Source organism: Sceloporus occidentalis, unplaced genomic scaffold (assembly GCF_023333645.1).
Source record: "Sceloporus occidentalis isolate IW3139 unplaced genomic scaffold, rSceOcc1.0.p SCAF_7, whole genome shotgun sequence".
Classification (NCBI taxonomy): Eukaryota; Metazoa; Chordata; class Lepidosauria; order Squamata; family Phrynosomatidae; genus Sceloporus; species Sceloporus occidentalis.
Window position 1 is genome coordinate 28,165,264 of NW_028316987.1, and position 22,086 is coordinate 28,187,349.

Below are 22,086 nucleotides of genomic sequence, written 5' to 3' on the forward strand. Positions count from 1 at the left end.
GTGGTGATATCTTACCTGAGAAGCCAGGGAGTTCAAATCTATCCTTACCTTAATGATTAGCTGTTCGTATCATCCTCCCATACCCTGCTGTTCAAAAACATTTGTCTCACCCTTTGTCTCCTCCATGATCCCAGGTCAGTATCGTGAAGAGCCCACCAGAGTGCTGGACTACATTGGGGTCACCATCAGTTCCAACATTGCCCATGCCTTCATGATCATGAATCAGGCACAGACTCTCTTGTTGGAAATAGACAGGCTCTTTTTGCCACTCCCATTTTCCCACTTATTTAGTTCAGCACCTACTGGTTCAGCCTATGGCAGTGATATATCTTGCATGACTAAATCTCAGGATTCTGCAGAACTGGTTCCTGTTGACTTTTGATCCACTCTGGGATCACCGCTTATAATTGTTGTGGCCTCCTCTGCAGGTCAACTTGTACCTTCTCTGGTAGCTGTGGTCTCACAACCTTCTCTTTGGTATGCCATTCAGGCCTTCAGATCTGACTTGCATGGTGATGATGGATACCTCTTTAGACGGTTGGGGAGTCTATTCTGAGGATGTGATGACTGGCAGCAGATGGTCTAGTCAGGAAGCCTGTCTCCATGTCAGTGCACTGGAACTCCTAGCTGTCATTAAAGTATTCTGGGCTTTGAACGAAGGATACAAAGGCCTGTTACAAACAGGCGTAAAGTATGTCTTCAGGACGTACTAGGCTTTACGCACACCCCTAACCCTAGTATGTCCTGAGGATGTACAAAATGGCGGCGCCCGTTCTACACGGGCGCCACCATCTTGACATCGCGGAGGCTTAGCGCAACTAGCGACTCGCAGTGCCACTTCTGGGGCGAAAAAAGTAGCGCCATTTTGGCGCTTCTTTTTTGCAGCACTGGGGAGCGTTGCAGTTTGGCCGCTGGGGCTTCTCGGCGGCGCTAATGGCAGCGGCGGCAGACCGCCGCTTTCAGGCGGTCTGTAACGAGCCAATACATAACGAGTCATAACAGATGACACCACCATGGTTTGCTATGTGAGCAAATGGGAGCATCTATTCATCCACCCTCCTTGCTCTGGCCCTCACTCTCTGGGACTGGTGTGTTTGAAGTCATATCCATCCAGTGGCTACACATATGATAGGGCAGGCATGCCTATGGAATGCTAGTGGATGCCTTGAGTCAAGGGAGGGCCCTCCAGCACAAATGGCCTTCCTTCTAGTGATGTATATGTGGGGGATGCCTCACTTAGACCTGTTGGCATCCCCAGACAATGTAAAGTGCCCTCGCTTCTGCTCCATCACAGGGGCAGGGGCAGGGGCAGGGGTGAGATCTCTGAGAGATGCATTTCTTTGGATGTGATCAGGTCTGCTGCTCTATGCCTTCCCACCATTTCCATTGATTGTGAATGTACTGGTGAAGATGTCCAGAGACAGACTGGATATGATCCTAATCACGCCATTCTAACTGAGACAACCTTGGTTTGCACTACTGCACCTCTCTCAAGCTTCACATGGGATGAAATGAGCTTGCTTGGAAAACAAATTGGTTACCATCCAAATGACAGTCCTTTTTCTGCTTTCAGCAGAAATCAGCAATAAGGTCCATACTAATTTCCACCCAAGGTCTTGACAGCATAGGTAGAGGTTGTAAAAGCCCCCAGGGCTTCCCTCTAACCTGTTTTGAAGTGCACAAATAGGGCGACTTTTAATATAATTATCTACATTCTGTCTCAGCTTGGGCCACCAGAACTGTCATCTGATCAAATGCAGTTTTCACATATCCAAAATGTCCAGCTGTTTTGGTATCCTGACTTTGTTTTACTATTTTCTCCCTTAGTGTTTCAGGAAATTAAACCTACCCCCTTATAGGGTATACCATCCCTCACAGCTATTTCTTTCTTGTGTTTTCTTGGCCATTCATCCCCTTCCATGGCCTGCTGCATGGTCTTTTGAAAGCATGGCTTAAAGAAGGTCCATTGAGGCTTAGCTGTGGTCTGGGATCTAGTGAACACAGCCAGTGCCAGCTGCTGTGGGGTAAACACTCTGTCCACTATTACTTTTTTCTGGCTGTTGTGCTGGGGCAGTCTCAACAAAGCATCTGCGAGGAAATTTTTCCTCCAGGCAGATATTTTAATTGAAAGTCAAACTTTTAAAAGAATCCAGCCCACCTTACTTGTTTGGCATTCAGCTTTTGAGGGGCTTTAGGATTTCTAAATTTTTATATCCACACCTCGAAAGGAACAGAAACCCCCTTCTAATAAATTTCTCCATGTGATTAGTCTAATGGCCTGAGCTTCCTTATCCCAGACTCCAGCATTTCTCCTGTTCAGAAAATTGCCTGGACAAATAAGCGAAGGGCATAATCTATCCTCCTCATTCTTTTGTAACAACACAGCCTCCACTGCAACATATGAAGTGTCAACCTGCACAACAAGTGGCTCCATGGGAACAGTGTGCTTCAAGATGGGTTTGAAGGTATTATTATTATAATATTTATTTATTTATTTATTTATTTATTTATATCTTGCCCTTTTCCCAAAACTGGGACACACGACAGCTCACAGCATTAAAACACAGAACAATTAAAAGCATACAAAATAGTACATTAAAATAGAATTAAATTATTACAATATTAAAACAAGTTACATGTTAAAATGATAAAATACAATTAAAAAGATAAAAATTTAAAAAAATATTTCAAAACAATGCCATCTCATGCTTTAAAAACGTTCTGTTTTGAATGCCTGTCTAAACAGCCTGTCTCTTATCCTGCCGGTGGAAGGATAACAAAGAAGGGGCCATTCTGGCCTCCTGGGCAGGGAGTTCCACAGTCTAGGGGCAGCCACAGAAAAGGCCCACCAACCATGCTTGGGATGGTTGTAGGATGGAGAGAAGGGCCTCTCTCAAGGATCACAGAGCCCAGGATGTTTCATACAGGTAAACAACTTCTTAGGACACTGGAAAGCCTCCTGGCACTTGTCACTCCATTTATTTCAGTAGTTGGGTTTCTTTTTCTTTTTCTCCTCCCCCTTCTTAGTCTTAGTCTTTAGCAGATCTGTTAGTGGCAAGACTATCTATGCAATATTGGGTATAAACTGGTGAAAGAAGTTTGCACATCCCAGCACATATGTGCACCTGAAAGTATGCTTCCCTTAGATTTAGCATGGTGAATATTTTTCCTTTCACCAAATGGGCCAACATGTCTTTCATCAATGGCAGGAGGTATCTATTAGCGGTACAGATAGCATTTAACTCATAGTGGTCTGTGACTCTGGAATCCATGCCTACTGCTCTCTGGATACACTGGCTTAGGAGATCATTGGCTCAGTAACTCTCAGGACCTTTTCCCAGACCACCTTTGCGTGATTTTCCTCCCTTTGCCTCGGAACCTTCACCTTGAGATTTTCACTGGATGCTTTAGGTTCAGTCTCATTCGCCAAATACATGGTTACTTCGAGCAGAGTTCTGTTCTTTGGGAATTCTGGCTATCTGTGATGGCTGTCTGCAACTAACTCAATAATCAGGGTTCATGGATGAACCAAAAAGGATTTATTGAGAGGCTCAGCACAGTAGACAAGCATTTGCCAGAATTGGTTGCATAAAGGCTAATACATATAACCCCTTCACACTTAGCCCCTCTTCTCTGCCCATTTCTCCTCTAGGAGAACAGAAAACAGCCTTGAGGTGCAAATAACAAGTCCTTCCCTGCCATTTATCCAAAACTGTTCCAACAACAGCAGCAACAACAACAATCCCCCAATTATAACCTCACCACTCTATACATTCCAACAACCCCTGACAGGGGACCTCAAGGGGACCCTGACAGTCACTGTCTCTGGTCCTTTTTCAGTTCACTCCTTATCCCTTTGAGCCTTTGGGACTCATAGATGAGAGATTGCTTACATTGAAGACCACGTTTCTGGTTGCCATCACAGCTGCTCGTTGTGATCTGAGCTTTCTGTGTTATGCTCTGACTAGCCTTTCCTAGTTTTTCATTGAGATAAGGTGGTCCTGCGACCAGATATTTCCTTCTTGCTGAAGGTGGTGTCTTCACCTTAACCAGGACATTGTGCTTCTGACATTCTGTCCTACCCTGTCAGTTTCCTTGGGGATATCCATGTATTCTTTGGAAGTTTGCATAGCACTGGCATTTTATGTTAAACATACTTCTTTGTTCCATCTCTTTAACAGACTTTTCATTTGTTATGGTGGTTCTAGAAGAAGTCAACCAATTTCCTTGCAACATTTTGCAAAATGGATTGTCCAAGTTATTCATTTGGCTTGTGTAGTTGCTAACCGACCTATTCCTGTTGGTCATTGGGCTCATTTTATGAGGGCTGTGCCTTCTGCTGCTCTTCTTAGGGGTGTTTCTTTACCGGTGTTGTGTAGGGCTGCCACGTGGTCACAACTCTTGATGCTCATTCATCACTACAGACTTGATGCAGATCCAGGAGTGAAGCAAGCTTTGGTCATAGAATCATAAAGTTGAAAGAGACCACAAGGACCATCCAGTCCAACACCCTGCCATGCAGGAAATCTCAATCAAAGCATCCCCGACAGATGGCCATCCAGGCTCTGTTTGAAGACCTCCAAGGAGGGAGACTCCACCACACTCCGAGGGACTGTGTTTCACTGTTGGACAGCCCTTACTGTCAGTAATGAATGATATCTTTCTATTCTATTCTATTTCTTTAAAATAAATATCTTTCTTTAAAAGTATCTGCTGTCTCTCTCTGCTCCTGTACACGTGTTTTAGCTTGGTTACTGGTTGCTTTAAGTTAGCAAGGAAACAAAAACTAGATCTCTCCCTAGCAAGTCCCAGTGTGTGTGCTTAGGGAGACGTAGTTCATTGAGATTTACTGGGTGGTGGCAGCGAGATTATAGGACCTCAAGGGGTCTCATTCAGCTCGGCAGGGAGTGGGAATGGAGACCTAGGATATCCTAGAAGGGAAGTTTAAGGTACTCCCTGGGAGTAAGAGCCACGCACAGGGCTCATTGCCCCCAGGGATCACCACAGTCCTGTTCTCTGGAACAGCAGAAAACAATCTTGCTCCTCCTCAATATGGCATCCCTTTAAGTATTTAAACAGGGCTATCACCTCTTAACCTTCTCTTCTGCAGGCTTTTTGAATTGTGGTGCCCAAAACTGGAAATAATATTCCAGGTGGGGCCTGACCAAAGCACAATAGAGTGGCACTATTACTACCCTTGATCTAGACACTGTACTTCTATTGATGCAGCCTAAAAATCACATTGGCCTTTTTAGTTGCTGCATCACACTGTTGACTCATGTTCAAATTGTGGTCTACTTGGACTCCCAGATCTCTTTCACACCTAGTGTCATTCAGCTAGGTATCCCTGACATATAATGCTATTCCTCCTTCTTTCCTGCTTGGCCTATTTATCTTGAAAAGGTTATACCCCTCTATTCCAATCACGAGACTCATCCCACCAGGTTTTGGTGATGCCTTTTATATCATACTTGCATTGTTGTGCTAGGAGTTCAAGTTCATCTTGCTTATTTTCCATGCTCTGTGCATTAGTGTAGAGACATCTAAGACCATGGGATCCCTTTACTTGCTGCCTGTGTAAGTTTTTTTGCCTCCCACTGTTGGGTCCTTGCACTGTTTGCCTTTTTCTTCTATGACAATTTGACTATTTTCTCCAGCCCTTTTGCATTCCAAAATACTGTCTCCCTCCTCCGTTTAAAACCCTCCTGATCAAATTCTTGAGACTATTGGCAAAAACGTTTCTTCCAACTGATGTGAGAAGCATCCCATCCCTTGCCAGAAGTGCTCCCTCATGGAGCCTCAGTCCATGATCAAAAAAACCAAATTGTTCTTGGCAGCACCATCTGCGGACCCAGGTATTAATCTCTGCTATTTTCCTCTCCCTTCCTGGACCATGCCCTTCAACTGGGAGAAGAGATGAGATGACGACCTGTGCATCCAACTCTTTCAACTTCCTCCCCAGAGCTTCATAATCCCTAATGATATTCTGAAGGCTGTGCCTTGCAGAATCATTGGTTCCCACATCAACCAAAAGAAAGGGGTAATGGTCAGTAGGCTTGACAAGTCTTGTCAGCCTTTCTGTCACATTACGGATCTTTGCCCCAGGGAGACAACACACCTCCTGAGACATCTTGTCAGGCCCAAAAACCGCTGCTTCGGTACCCCTCAACAAGGAGTCCCCACCTTCACCACATGCCTCCTCTGAGGCTTAGCAGCAGTTGTTCCCTTTGGTGGTACTCCCAGGGACCCCTGCTCTGTCCCTGCTGCTGTTCTTCATCATCCCTGATAATAGAGAGAGGTTCAAATCAATTCTGTAGCTGCAAGCTCATAGAGCGATCCCTGATTTCCCTACTTCTGTGTGTGACATTACTCCTGCTCCCTTCCTCCTGTGAAATGACCCCCTCCTCCCCCATCAACCTTCTCTGTGTGTTTCCCATCTAAAACCATCTGGTCCGTTCTGGTCAGGAAAACCTCTTGTTCCCAAAGATGCTGAAGTGTAGATATCTGGGCCTCCAGCTGCTGTACTTTCTCTTCTAAGAGCGTTACCAACTTGCACTTGGTGCAGGTGAAGTTCCCCACATCTGTAGGCAAGAAGACAAATATCCCACAAGTGTTGCAAGTCCCTCAGTGTTCATACTGAGAAGTCTTAAGGAGGCACTGCAACAAGACTTTGGACTTCCCCTGCTAAAAACCAAAGTGAGCTTGACCTTTGTCCCCAAACTCTGTTAGCGAGCTCAATCAACTGGGACTATAGTTATGTAGAGAGCTTGTGCCTACTAGCTCCTTTCAGAGGCAAATCTTTGACTCACTTTCTCTAAATACCAGTTCCTTAAGGGAAAAAAAGTTAAAACAAACACTCTTCCCAGGCTACCTTCTCCTCTGTACTTCTCCTTGACTATAAAAAAAATTGAAAGAAAAATTCAGAGAACCAGCCTTTTCTTTTCCAAGAGAATGGTCTAAAAATCCTCTACCAGGAGTTAGATAGAATTAGGCTTCTAGCTCCTCCACTCAGCCACAGAAATGGCTCACAGTTTTAAAAAGTTTGAGAACTCACCCCAGCAAAATGAACACAGAGAACCAACCTTCCCTTTTCCAAGAGAATGATCTAGAAATCCTCTACCAGGAGTTAGATAGAATTAGGTTTCTAGCTTTCTTCTCTTCTTCAGTGACCCACCTGCCTTTGGTAAACTTTTTAGTTACCCTAATGTGTGAGACACAGAGACCACAAAGAAGTAGGATGGGTTGCTTACGTGTAACTGTGGTTCTTTGAGTGGTCATCTGTGCCCTCATGCCTACCTGCCCTGCCTTCCTTCTCTCTCAGGTCCCTGTATAGGCAGACTTAGAAACTGGGGTGAGGTTAACTTGGTGGGCTCAAATATGCGTGATAGACAGGAGGGGTGCAGAGACGTAGCCAGGATTTTGGGAAGGGGGGTCCAGACTAAGTGCCACCATTATAATCGGGCTTGGGTGCGTGTGCGCAGCAGCACACACCATTCATTTTATCTAATGGAGGGGGGGGTCTGGATCCCAAGACCCCCCCCCCTTGGTTACATCCCTGAGGGGTGGGGTGTTTCCCAACAAGCTACTCAGCTCTGGAACTTTCCATTGGGAGTCTCTTCGCAGGCACAAAACCCTAATGTATGAAGGCACAGATGACCATTTGAAGAATCAGAGTAATAGGTAAACAACCTGTTCTTATTCTCCTCCTTCAAAATAACCATAGGATCAAAAATCCATTCTTAAAATCTCTTAACACTTCATCCTTCAATCTTTATATATAATGGTGCATAATCTGCAAGCCAAACACTCTGCATTAATAGAGACTGTAATTGTGAGTGAGGTGACTGGAGTGGCTTCTCAGATGTTTCACATGCCAAGATAAGGAGCTGCCCTGGGTCTTGGCCCAGTGTGGGGATGGGTGCGTGGACACTGTCTGTGCACCAACCCAGGGACTAACCCAGGTGAACACTGGGGCTGCCAGGGTCCCCTTGAGATCCTCTGTCATGGGTTATTGATTATGATAATTTGGCTTGTAGAATGTTTGGAGTGGTGATATTATAACTGAGGAATTTGTTGTTATTGCTGTTGAAATAATGGCAGGGGGGTGGGATGCAGGGAAGGAGTGAGGCAGACTTGTTCTTTGAGCCTCAAGTTTGCTCTCCTAGAAAAAAAAATGGGGGGGGGGGATGAACAGGAAAGAGCGGCTAAGTGTGGAAAAAGTATATGTTTGTGTTTAGCTTTATGCAACCAATTCTGGTAAATGCTTATCTACCGTGCTGAGCTTCCCAATAAATCCTTTTTGGTTTGTCCATGAAGTCTGGTTATTGAGTTAGTTATAGATTGGGTTCATCACAAGGCCAGGATAGCACAGGCTCAGCCTGACCCATCTGTTTAGGCTCCCTGAGTCTAGGGCACATAATTGGACAATAAGAGTTAACCTATTATTGAATGGTCTGACAGAATGAGGAAATGTCCAGACAAAGTGTCCACTGTTCCACTTTATAACATTCTGTAGACATGAAAGATATTGATCACTAGTGGAACAGCAGAGATGAAAAAGATGAAGGAAGATATAAAATCTGAGCACAAAGCCCAGTAGACGACAGGAAAAAATGAAATAAACTGTTCAGTGTTTTCTCTGTGTTTATTATTATAAGGTTATTGTTAGAGTTTTGGGCTTAGTGATTTTGTATGTCGACTCGGGAGCAGTTAACAACAATGGGGCAGAGCAGATCCATTCCGGACCCCCCTGCAGATACCAAAATCCTCAGATGTTCAAGTTCACTTGTCCCCAATGGTGGTGTATGCATAAGGTTGCACCACCATTGGGGACAAAGGGATGGGTGGTTTGGCTGTGTGGAGGCGTCAACATAGAATTCCCAGTGGGCTGATGGGAGGGCAGTGGTGAGCACAGCGAGGGGGAGGCCAGACCTCTGTGCTCCCCTTCAGGTGACAGTGCACCCTGGAAGCCACCTCCCTGCTCCTCCTTTGTCTCCAGCTGTGGAAGCAGCGGTGACCTCCTGGGTCCCCTTCCTGGCAAAGGGCTTCTCAGAAGGGAGGAAGGAAGAAGGAAGGATGGCAGCTGTACTTGCCAGCCTCGCTGCCACTACCACTGCCACCGCCATCTCCCTTGATGACCCCCTCCTTTGCCTCCTGCTGGTTTCTTCTGTTGAGGCTGGCCTGCTTGCTTTCTGACCAAATGTGCCACCCCCTTCAGGAGACCAGCAGGATGCAGATGAGGGGGTTACTAAATAAGGAGGCAAGGGCGGGGAGGACCTTCCTTCCTTGGAACTCTCTTCCGGGAGGGAAACCCAATAGGTTGCCGTCGCCATGGCCAGAGAGTGAGGAGGAGCAGGAGGTGGCTTCCAGGGCACACTGTGGGGAGCACAGAAGTCAAACTTCCCCCTCTCTGTGCTTGCCACTGCCCTCCCATCAGCTGCTGGGACTCCTTCATTGACCCCCCTCCACACAGCCCACCCACCCATTACTTTGTCCCCAGTGGCAGCACAGTCTCATGCACGCACCACCATTGGGAACAACGCAGGCTTGCTGTCTGAGGATACTCAAATCCACAGATGGCAAGTCTGCAGATACTGAGAGCCAACTGTAATATTACAGCTAAACTTTCTGTTCAGTTTCATTAGAATTTCAAATGGCATACTTGGGCCAAAATTATTCCATAAATTTAACTCTATATGCTTTATCTAAGTTATATGACATTAGCCATGATGATGATGATGATGATGATGATGATGATGATGATGATGCATAAAACAACCAGAATTTTTTTTAATTCTCTTCTAGCCTAACTACTATCCTGGAAACTGCTGGCCATTCCCTGGAAATCGAGGAGAAATTGTTGTGAGGCTTGCCAAGGAAATTATTCCAAGAGCTGTTACAATAGAACATATATCTAAGAAAGTTTCTCCTACAGGAGAGATCACCAGTGCTCCCAAAGATTTTGTGATTTATGTGAGCATCATGTTCCCATCTTTATTCAGGATTTGGGGAAATCGTGTGGGTGAAACAAATTATGAAATAACATCAGACACTGATTTAGTACAGAAACTGCTTCCTTGAAATTGGATGGAAATAAGAGATAGCACTGGATGGCATCAGGATACCGTTGACACCAAACCCCAAAACATGGGGTAACCTAGCTGTTTCTTAAATATTCAACAACATGAAGGACAGAACTAAGCCCCAAAGGACACCAGAGGCAAGGGTATCAAATAGGCATCCCGCAACACCACTTTCTGAGTCTGTCCCTCCAAGAAGCACTGGAATTACAGTGTGCCCTCTCCTTACACGGGCAATCCGTTCCAGATCCTTCCGCATAAGGGAATACCCGCCTATGCTCAAGCCCCATAGAAAATAATGGGCATGTGGCAGAGCGGCACACATGCGCCGTGGGCATACACGCCATTATTTCCCTCCCCAAGCAGCTTCTACGTACGCTGGAAGCCATGTAAAACATGTCCGCACATGGCACGGGTGCATTGTATTATAAAACAGTAGCAAACAGAGAGGCAAACTAGAAGGATACCACGGTCAATGATATAACTGTGTTAGTCAGTAGAATCAGTATGTAGGGAGATCTAGTGTCACCTTTGAGAATAACCAAAGAAAGAAGTTGGCAGCATGAGCTTTTGTAGGCTTAATTCTACTTCCTCAGATGCATTGGTTTTCCACTTCACCAAATGCATCTGAAGAAGTAGACTTAAGTTAATGTTGCCAACTTCTTTATTTAGTTAGTCTCAAAGGTGCTACAAGATCTCCCTACTATGGTCAATGGAACTGAAAATTACTGAGAGAGCCAGCAGAATCAACAGGGACACACTTTCCATCTAGTGTCCTGCTTAGGTGATCTATCAAGGCGACCAAAAGCTGTCTCTAACTGATAGCAAGACTTGAAGCCAGATTGAAATGGGTCTAGATAATCCATCTCCTCCAGGAACTGCTGGAGTTGGGAGGACACTGCAGAACAGAATCTTGACCAAAAAAATGGATATTGGAAATTGATTGACAGTTCTCCAGTATGGTGGGATCCAGGAATGATTTTTTCAGTAATGGTCTCACCATAGTGTATTTTAGGCAAGATGGAAGCGAGTCCCACTTGTGCTGCTTTTAAGAACCAGGAGGGCATGGGCCCAGTACACATGTGCTAGCTGTCACATCTCCAAAGATCTGTGGGAGAGAAAGAGCTGTAATGTCTAAGAAATAAAATGTAAACTCAGCAGCAGCAGCAGCAGCAATAACAAAAATGACACTTTCTTTGAGATCCAGGCTGACTCTGCACTATGTGAGGCTACTCACCCTCTTCTTAGGCAGAGAACATTGAATTTCTCAAAAATTATGCTGATGTAATTTCACAACAGGCTCTCAGACATAAGAAACCATTTCCCAAATTAGTACTATCATTAAATATTATATGCAAGAGAGGAATTTTGCATAAAGCTATAGTTTTTTTCCCCAGAGGGATTAAGAAAAAAAGCAATTTTTAAAGAAAAAATGAAAATAATTGTGGTATTATCACTCTTTACAAATTGAAAATTACTGCAGTTTTTAGTAAATAAAATGCATGTATACATATATATTGTTTAGCGTAAAATTAACCTGTTTGATATATGTTGAATTTCCTTTGCTTCTTTGCTTTTTGGAGATGGGGTGGTTACAAAAGGGAAGTAAATATATATATATCTGGTCTTATCACTGCAAAAAATATTCCATAGTACCTTTTATTCCATTTTCATTTTTTTCTGGGAAAAAAAAAGGGTTTCCCCACCTATTTTTTCCTGTCCTCCCAGGCCTTCACATATCTAAATACTGCTGAAAATAGTATGTTTGCATTTTTTAAAACAAACAAACAAACAACTGATGTGATTTCTGCAAGAGTGGACCTTATGTGGTAATGTCCTAAAATATCACACTACGCTGTTATAGCACTGTTACTCCACTTTGCTATAGGTACCTTCTGTGGAATTCTGAAGTTTGTAGTTTAGTGAGGCCTAAGAGCTCTTTGGCTGAGAATTTTAAATGCACCCCTAAACTGCAAATCCCAGGATTCCACAGGAGGCAGCCATAGCAGTTAAAGTAGAAGTTAAAGTTAAAATAGAATAATAGTACTATATTTAACCAGAACAAGAGAAACTCACATTCAAATTCTCACTCAGTCATGAAGCTCATTAGGTGGTTGTAACCACCACAAACTCTCAGCCAACAGGACTCTGCTATGTTTTCTAATCTAGAAAATCTCTTGACTATTAATGATCTGTCATTTCTATAGGGACTAAAAGAAGAGAAGGAGGAAAGGGGAACTTTTTTAGGTCAGTTTGTTTATGACATTGAAGGAGACATAATTCAAACATTCCAACTGAAGGTATGTTGACATTGTAATGGGACATTGTAGTAAAGTGCTATTCCTGTCCAAGCTAACCTAGTGCTACTTTGATCCATGTGATCAGCTTGTCTTTGTTATCACTGTTATTTCCACAAGATATAACTAGAACTCCAGAAATGTGATTAATCTATGTCAGGGAAAATATAATTGATTAATAATTCCATTTAGTTGAACTAGATGGCAGTGGCAAAAATTAAAATGAGTCCTTCCTCTCTTTCAGAATGAATTTCCTAAATTTATGGGATATGTAAACCTGAATGTACTAAACAACTGGGGCCACCCTAACTACACATGCATATATCGCTTCAGAGTCCATGGAGATATAGAGCACACCTAAGTGTTCCATACCTTTACCTTGCTGGGTTAATAAAAAGTAATAAAGCATGATGCTAAAGTGATAAGTTTGCTGTGCTTCTGCGTCTGTCTGTCTGTCTGTCTGTCTGTCTGTCTGTCTAAATCAGGAATGCAAAACTCACGAACTCATTTTTCACTTTTATTACTGTGTAGGATGTATTGTTATTGTTACTCAAAGAAGAGTAAGAGAAAGAAGAGTAAATTATTTGCCATTTTTGAATGATGTGTGAAAATCATACTGTTAGGTTGGACTAAGATATTAATGCTACTATATCCCCAAAGTAAATCATGGGGCTGGATTGACCACTGAGCCTGGAGAGAAAGGTATTTGGCCAAAGGATCCACAAAAAACAGAACTATTTTTTCACAGCAATGCCTCTGATGGACAAACTTTATTTCACAGCAGCAGTGTTTTATAGATAGTTTAGTATTATGCAAGTCAGGCATAAGACTTGTATATAATGTTAAACTTTACTTCCCTTACTGTTTGTGTAGCTGCCTACAAGACATTCCTTGTCTTTCTTACTGAACAATGTCTACTTGACTAGTAAAACATGCAGCAACAGATTGTTCATTGAGGATGTCAGAGCTGAATGTCTGAAGTCAAAACTGTTCTCATCTTATATTTTGCAATTACAACTGTTTCAAGCTGTAACTGGAGCTTTGTTGTTATAGAGTATAACAGCCCTCTCTCTATGCATGGGTTTTAGGGAACTTCCCCCCGCAAATAGCACCAATTCTGCCAGTAACATCAGGTCCTTTCCTTTTAAAAAATAAATAAATGTTATTGTTAAAACTTCTATACATTATGGACAATACATATCTATTCTAAACACTGAATACTATTCTTCTTCCCACATTACACATTAAACATTTAAACACCTAAAATGAGATAAAATGAGTTTGGGGCTGTGCAGAAGGCCTCTGAAGGGGAGGCCTGCAGCCACCTCCATCTTTGCCAGATTGAGGCTGTGGCAACCACACACCAAGGGCCCAATCTAGCCTTTCTCTGGTCCAAAAAACGGCTCCTTTTTGTGTCCTGGAAAGGGTGCCGTAGCTGCTGATGCTGCAGCTTTTCAGCTCTCCTTTGGTGCTGCGTCATCTACGTGCAGCACCAGAGGAGTGCCGTGATGCTGCATGCTGTGTGATGCGGTGCACGGCATCAGACTGGCCTGGGGCGAAGTCCGGACGTGTATCGTGTAGATGCCATGCCATGACTTCGCCCCTCAGGTTGGCCAAACATGCTAATCTGCACAGCCCCTTTCTCTCCCTTACTTTGAATACTTCTAATTTCTCTCTTTTTTTCTTCTGACTTTCATTTTATGTTCAAAATAACTAGGTTAAGTTTTTATTATCCTATAAATCACTTTTCCTGTCTTACTCTGTTGGTAATCCCTGACATTTTCCTTTCCAACTTTGTTCCATTTTCTCCCTATTTTTGTGAGAGATGTCTAAAACTGATATTCTTTCTCATATTTATTTCTCATTCCATCTCTCAACAAATATATCAATTTGTCTGTTTCCATTATATCATAATATTTTATTAACAATTCTTCTATAGTTGGTTTTTCCTTGTTTTTTCCATTTTTTTTTGCAAAAAATATCCTTGCTGCTATTATCATATAGAAAATGATTTTCCCATGTTTTCTTTCTAATTCCCACTGGGGATGATTAATGAAGATGGCCCTTGTGGTCTCTTCCAACTTGATGATTCTATGGCGGTTTACAGACTGCTCTTTTGGGGCAGCCTGTTCCCACCCCTTTCCCCGCCGGATCAGGGCCTCAGCTGCCACAGCAGCAGCCTCTGAGGCCCCAATCCACCGCTTTCCAGGCAAAAGGCCGCTTCCCCGCAGCCTGGAAAGGGGTGTCCTTGGGGCTTCATGCCCCAAGGACACCCGACGGCGGTGGGAACAAAAAGAAAGGGGCCACTTGGCCCCTTTCTGCTTTGCGTCACTGGTGCAGCCGTCTAAAGGCTGCGCCCAGCGACACAAAGCTGGAAGGAGCTCTGAAACGGAGCTCCTTCCGGCGTTGCGGAAAGGGCGCCCCAGGCGCCCTTGCGTGGCACCAGGACATCACTTCCGCACCGCTCCATTTGGAGGCGGCGCGGTCATGACGTCACAATGGCAGCGCTCATGTAAAATGGGTGCCACCATTTTGAAAGTGCTCAGCATGTACTAGGGTTAGGGCGTCCGGAAGGGACGCCCTTTACTAACCCTAGTATGTGCTGAGCACGTACTTTTGGCGTGTGTGGAACGTGCCTATGATTCCTTTTTGGAACAGAGCTATACCTTTCAAATCAAGAACAGTTCATGTTTCTGTAAAAAATATTGAGAAGCAATAATGTGATTCCCACTTCCCAATAGGAAGCATTTACACAGAATGTGGTGACAGTACCTTGATCTAGTCACTGTACATCTATTGATGAGCCTAGAATTGCATTGGCTTTTTTAGCTGCCGCATCACAGTATTCACTCATGTTCAACTTGTGGTCTCCTAGGACTCCTAGATCCTTTTCACATGTAGTCTTGTTAAGCCAGGTGTCCCTTCATCCTATATCTATGTGTTTCATTTTTTTGCCATAAGTGCAATACCTTACATTTCTTCATATTGAAATTCATTTTGTTAGCTTTGGCCCAGCTTTCTAATCTATTCAAGTCATTTTGAGTTTTGATCCTGTCTTCTGGAATATTAGTTATTCCTCCTAATTTGATGTCATCTGCAAATCTGATAAACATGCTCCATATTCTTTCATCCAAGTTGTTGATAAAGATGCTGAATAGCACTGGGCCCAGAACAGAAGCCTCTCTCCAGGATGAAGAATAGCCATTGTTGAGCTCCCTTTAGGCTTGGTTTCTCAACCAATTACAGTGGGCCCATGTTATCCACTGGGGTTTGGTTCCAGAATCCCCTGTGTATAATAAAATCCATGGATGCTCAAGTCACGTTAAATATAATGGCATAGCAAAATAGTGTCCCTTATATAAAATAGAAAATCAAGTTTTGATATTTGGAATTTATACCTTTTTTAAAAAAAAATTCAAGCTGTAGATGCTTGAAACTGTGGATAAAAAAATCTGTGGATAAGAAAGACCAACTATACCCATCTTCTTAAAGATTATTGCCATTGGCTGTGAATCTCATTTGGCAGTTGTTTTAACAGTTGCATTGTCTAACCCATATTTTACTAGCTTATTTGAAAGAATGTCACCAGGGACCTTGTCAAAGGCCTTACTGAAATCAAAATATGCTATGTCTACAGCATTCCCTTCATCTACCAAATTGGTAATTTTATCAAAGGGAGAGAGAGAGAGAGAGAGAGAGAGATCAGATTAGTCTGACATGATTTGTTTCTCTGAAACCCATGTTGACATTTTGTGATTATGGCATTCCCTTCTAAATGTGCACTGACTCTTTCTTTAATGATATGCTCTAGATTTTTCTTGGTACTGACATCAGACTAAGTGGGTGAAAATTGTTGGGATCCTCTTTTTCCCCTTTTTGAAAATAGGGACGTTTGCCCTCTTTCAGTCTTCTGGGACTTTCCCTGTTCTCCAGGAGTTCTCAAAGATTATTGCCAATGGCTCTGAGATTACATTTGTCAGTTCTTTTAATATCTTTGGATGTAGTTGTTCACACATACACATAGATTGTTCACACACACACAAAAGGTTGAAAGGTCATTTTCATAATATTTTCTGACAATATTTAGCTTAACATAGTCATCAGCTCTCATTCATTCATAGTCATTCATTCTTACTATGTTTTGTTTGCCCTTTTCAAACTTCAGGAGAACACGATCATTCCCACCTAAGGATCTCACCACTTGCATCCCATTAACCAGGTCATCCCTGTTGGTTAGAATCAAATCTAAAATAGTTGATTCCCTTGTTGCCTTTCTCTTCTTTTTGGACAATGAACTTGTTTACCAGGCAAGTGAGGAATTTGTTGCACCTGAGATTTTTGACTGAGTTTGACTTCCAGTAAATATCAGGCTAGTTGAAATCACCTATATCTCTCCTTTCTGAATGTGTGGTCATCTGTTCTAGAAAGACATCATTCAGTTCCTCAGTTTGACTTGGGGGACTCTTGTTGTTTCCTTCCCCTTTAATTTTTATCCACCTGGCTTCCAGGTTTACAGTTCTGGATCTTTTTACAGGTGTGAAAAGATCAGATCCTTAACATATAATGCTACTCCTCCTTCCTTCCTGTTAGGCCTACTTTTCTTTAAAAGCTTATACCCTTCTCTTGCTACATTCCAATCAAGAGACTCATCCCACCAGGTTTCATTGGCCCCATACAGACTGCCAAAATAAAGCTGCTTCGGGTCACTTTGGAGTTAGGCTGTTTAAATGATGCATGCATCCTAAGAGTCCGGAAGCTGTGCCAAAGCTGTGCTCGAGTCCTTAGGACTGGATTGTGGCTTTGACGCAGCTTCTGGAGTCTTAGGACGCATGCAACATTTAAACAGCATACCTCCAAAGTGACCTGAAACAGCTTTATTTTGGCCTGTCTGTATGGGGCCATTATATCATACTTCATTTGCTGTGCTAGTAGCACAGCACATATTTTTCTTATGTTCCAAGTAGTATGAGCTCTCATCTGTGGACAAAATCAAGTCACCTTGCAAGTTGCACATGAACAATGATGCTCAGGACTTGACTGAACAGTAGCAGGTTTCAAGGGGCTGAATTGCTGGAGAGCCACATTAAAGATGTACATTTAGCTGCTGATGCCTTTGAGCTGAAAAAAAAAGTGTGTTTGATAACTTTTTTTTGCTACAAAACAGTCCAAACATCAGAACAGTTCCTACAGAGCACACTAAACATGAGAACTACAGGAGTTTTTGGTTCTACTGCTGAGAGAAGGAAGCTGGGGGAAGCAAGGCTTTTGGGAGGCAGGCAATACTGAAGGCATGAAGTAATAGCTGAATTTTCTTAGGAGGGCTTCCCAAAGGTTAGCTGTTACATCCTGTCAGGAGTATAGGTGAGACTGGCCACACGTTTACATAAAAGTTTTTTTTAAATCTGTTTAAACAAAGGAGGATTTTTGAATACACAAAAAGAAGTGCATGAGAAGACAGCATTGATAAATGAACATTCACTGTAATTTTGCATGAGTTAAGTTAGTCAGTCATAATTTATTATGGTCCATAAACCCAAAATTTACACATTCAATCAAAATATACATATCATCAAATTCTACAAAACGAAATTGCCAACAAGCGTCATGGAATCATAATGTATTTACATCATACTGTGAGATCATGAGACATTATGAATGTGATCACAGTTCACAGAAAACTATCTCCTGAGGCCAATAGATGCAGCTTTCTTTGCAACGCACTTGGGCCAAAAACTGACATAATTATCTTGTGCCAGATGTTTAAGGAGACCTAGTCCTCACCAAATACTATAACCTTCATCCATAACTTAAGGGCCAATCACAAAGCTCTACTAGATATGGGTCTTTTCCCTGTTTCCAGCAACAGCACACAATTAGAAACACAATTTGGAAGTTGAAATAATGACATCTGGAACTTGGTCTGTTGGTTAAATTTAATTGTGCTACAGTTTTGGCATCAAATATTTTAATTGCTGATGAAATATAGAGGGCCCCCCTTTGGGGAAAAAAAATCATTGCAGATGAGCTTATCTGTGCTTTTAAAGAAATAGCCTCAATATGAGGTTTCCATTTCAGTGAATGATGGAAAATCAGCCCCAGATACATAAAGCTTTCTACCTGTTTCAGGGTATTCCCATCTGGAATTTAGAAAATCGTTTTTTGAAGACTATTACTTTGGATTTGAGTTAAGAGAGAAAAGACAATTACACCATGTCTATAAAGAAAGAAAACAATTAAAGCACAGTTGAAAGTTTTTTGGTGTGTCCCTTCAAGTCATTGCAATAGCAGCTTCATTTATATTTCCCTCCATACCGCACTCAGCAGTCTCTAAGCAGTTTACAACTGTAAGCTAATTGCCCCCAACAAGCTGGGTACTCATTTTAGTGGCCTTGGAAGGATGCTAGGCTGAGTTGACCCTGAGCCCCTGGCTGGGATTGGACTGAGAACCTTGTGGCTTGTGAGTGAGTGGTTGTGCCAGTAGGGCTCCTATGGCAACCCTAAGGAGAACTACCTTGGCATTTTCTTGGCATGATTTGTTTACAGGTTTGCCATTGCCTTCCACTGAGGCTAACAGCATGTGACTTGCCCAAGGTTGCTTACTGGGTTGCATGGCCAAGCTGGCAATCAAATTGTTGTTAGTACACTGAATATCCCTGCATCACCCCCTTTTTGACCTTTGATATCAAACTCCATATTAGACTTATAGAATCATAGAACCATAGACTTGGAAGAGACCACAGAGGCCATTGATTCCACCACCCCCCCCCCCCCCCCGTGACCAAGGGATGCTTAGACATGTAGCCACAGAAGGATACCCCAGTATGAAGAATAGTTTGCCCAAATAAATATTAGGGGGACTTGGCCAGGAAGCACTAGGGCACATAAATAGTAAGGTTGTCCCTTTGAAATTGAATTCAATCCTTTGATTAGAGTGTGGTGATGGGGAAGATGTGACTGGCATTTGTCAGAAGGGTGAAAATCAAAGAATTTTGCCCTCCAGATATCACACCTTTTGATTTAGGATGTTGCATCTATTGTCCAGTAAGTTTCACACCTTTCTCAGGCTCACAATTGCGTCCAGGAGAAACAACCAAGCTGTGAGCCTGAAATTTCAGGGGGAGTGTAACCCCATTCAGCACAGGCGATCAGGAACACCTCTGTCTTGTCTGGATTGTTTCAATTTGTTTGCCATCATCAAGTCCATTATTGACAGCAGACACTGGTTCAGTACAGAGACAGCTTCCTTGGAATCAGATGAAAAGGAGAGATAGATTTGAGTATCATCTGCATACTGGTGGCGCCACATGCCAAAATTTTGGATGACCTCTCCCAGTGGTTTCATGTAGATGTTAAATAACATGGGGGCCGAAATAGAATCCTGAGGGGACCCCATGAGCCAACGGCCAGGGGGTCAAACTGGAATCTCCCAACACCACCTTCTGGGTCTCCCCCTCCAGGAAAGATTGCACCACTGCATGACAGTGCCCCCAAATCCCATCGCATAAAGGCAGCTCAGAAGGATACCAAATGCCACCGAGAGGTCTAGCAAGACCAACAGGGACACACTCCTCCTGTCCAGTTCCCTGCGTAGGTCATCCACCAAGGCACCCAAAGCTGTCAAACTGAAATGGATCTAGATAATCTGTTTCATCCAGAAACCCCTGGAGCTGGGAGGCCGCCACTCACTCCAGAACGTTGCCCAAGAATGGAATGTTAGAGATTGGCCAATAATTATCTAGACTGGTAAGATCCAGGGAGGTCTTTTTCAGTAATGGCCTCACTACAGGCGCCTTTAGGCAGGATGGAAACGTTGCTTGATGCAGTGAGGTATTCTCCACTTGGTCAGTCCCTCTCTAGCTGCTTTCAGAAGTCAGGAAGGGCAAGGTGGTCTTCACTTCTCCAATGATCCTGTCCACATCCTCAGGCTGCACACATTGAAACTTATCCAGTAATACAGGACAAGCAGGTTCCAAGATTACATCAACTACAGCATCCGAGTTGGAGTGAATCTGAATGATTTTGTTTGCAAAGTGTCTTGCAAATACTTCACAAAAAGCTGTTGAGTGGTCTTGCGAGCCAGAATGTAAAATGCCTCTGACCACCCAGAACAGCTCTGCTGGATGACACTGTGCAGATGCAATGGTGGCAGAGAAGTATAATTTCTTCACTGCCACTATTGCCACTGTGTAGAGCTCTAACCTGTGTTCAGTGGGACTCAGAGTCTTCCGCCATCATCACTCTTGTCTCCATAGAATAGAATCATAGAATCATAGAGTTGGAAGATACCACAAGGGCCATCCAGTCCAACCCCTCGCCATGTAGGAAATCACAATCAAAGCATTCCCGAGAGATGGCCATCCAGCCTCTCTTTAAAGACCTCTAAGGAAGGAGACTCCACTACATTCCAAGGGAGTGTGTTCCACTGTCAAACAGCCGTTACTGTCAGGAAGTTCCTCCTAATGTTGAGGTGGAACCTCTTTTCCTGTAGCTTGCACCCACTGTTCCGGGTCCTGTTCTCTGGAGCAGCAGAAAACAAGCTTGCACCCTCCTTAATATGACATCCCTTAAAATATTTAAACAGGGCTATTATATCACCTCTTAACCTTCTCTTCTCCAGGCTAAACATCCCCAGCTCCCTAAGTCGTTCCTCATAGTGCATGGTTTCCAGACCCTTCACCATTTTAGTTGCCCTCCTTTGGACATGCTCCAGTTTCTCAACATCCTTTTTGAATTGTGGTGCCCAGAACTGGACACAGTATTCCAGGTGGGGCCTGACCAAAGCAGAATAGAGTGGCACAGTTATTTCCCCTGATCTAGACGCTATACTTTTATTGATGCAGCCTAAAATTGCATTGGCCTCTTTAGCTGCTGCATCACACTGTTGACTCATTTTCAACTTGTGGTCTACCTGGACTCCTAGATCCCTGTCACCTGTAGGTCTCCCCCATCCTATATCTGTGCATTTCATTTTTCTGCCCTAACTGCAGTACCTTACATTTCTCATGTTGAATTTCATGTTATTAGCTTTGGCTCAACTTTCTAGTCTATTCATGTCATTTTGAATTTTGATCCTGTCCTCTGGGGTATTAGCTACTCCTCCTAATTTGGTGTCATCTGCAAATTTGATAAGCATGCCCCCAATTCTATCATCCAAGTCACTGATAAAGATGTTGAATAGGACTGGGACCAGGGGGACCCAGCTAGTCACTTCTCTCCAAGATGAAAAGAAGCCATTGTTGAGCACCATTTGGGTTCGGCCGGTCAACCAATTACAAATCCATGTAACAGTTGTCTAGTCCACATTTTACAAGCTTGTTTGCAAGAATGTCATGGGGAACCTTGTCAAAGGCCTTACTGAAATCAAGATATACAGTGGACCCTTGTTATACGCTGGGGTTTGGTTCCAAAAGACCTAACAAGGCCAAGGCGATTTTAGGCTGCATCAATAGAAGTATAGTGTCTAGATCAAGGGAAATAATAGTGCCACTATATTCTGCTCTGGTCAGGCCCCACGTGGAATATTGTGTCCAGTTCTGGGCGCCACAATTAAAAAAGGACATTGAGAAACTGGAACGTGTCCAAAGGAGAGTAACTAAAATGGTGAAAGGTCTGGAAATCATGCCCTATGAGGAACGACTTAGGGAACTGGGTATATTTAGTCCTGTTTAAATATTTTAAGGGATGTCATATTGAGGAGGGTGCAAGCTTGT

The 22,086-nt window shown here is 43.3% G+C and overlaps 1 protein-coding gene across 4 annotated transcripts in view; it reads left to right on the top strand.

Moving 5' to 3' along the window:
• The window catches only part of SUN3 (Sad1 and UNC84 domain containing 3), a 149,536-nt gene extending 136,735 nt beyond the window's left edge, over positions 1 to 12,801 (top strand). For 3 of the 4 annotated variants that reach the window (XM_089532490.1, XM_089532489.1, XM_089532488.1), the window contains 3 exons: positions 9,805 to 9,972; positions 12,287 to 12,379; positions 12,621 to 12,801. In XM_089532490.1, coding sequence (XP_089388616.1) covers positions 9,805 to 9,972; positions 12,287 to 12,379; positions 12,621 to 12,737 — 378 coding nt within the window. In that variant the 3' untranslated portion in view covers positions 12,738 to 12,801. Of the gene's footprint in view, positions 1 to 9,804; positions 9,973 to 12,286; positions 12,380 to 12,620 lie in introns of those variants that run through there. The other variant, XM_089532491.1, reaches the window with a different exon arrangement.
• The last annotated feature ends 9,285 nt before the right edge of the window (positions 12,802 to 22,086 follow it).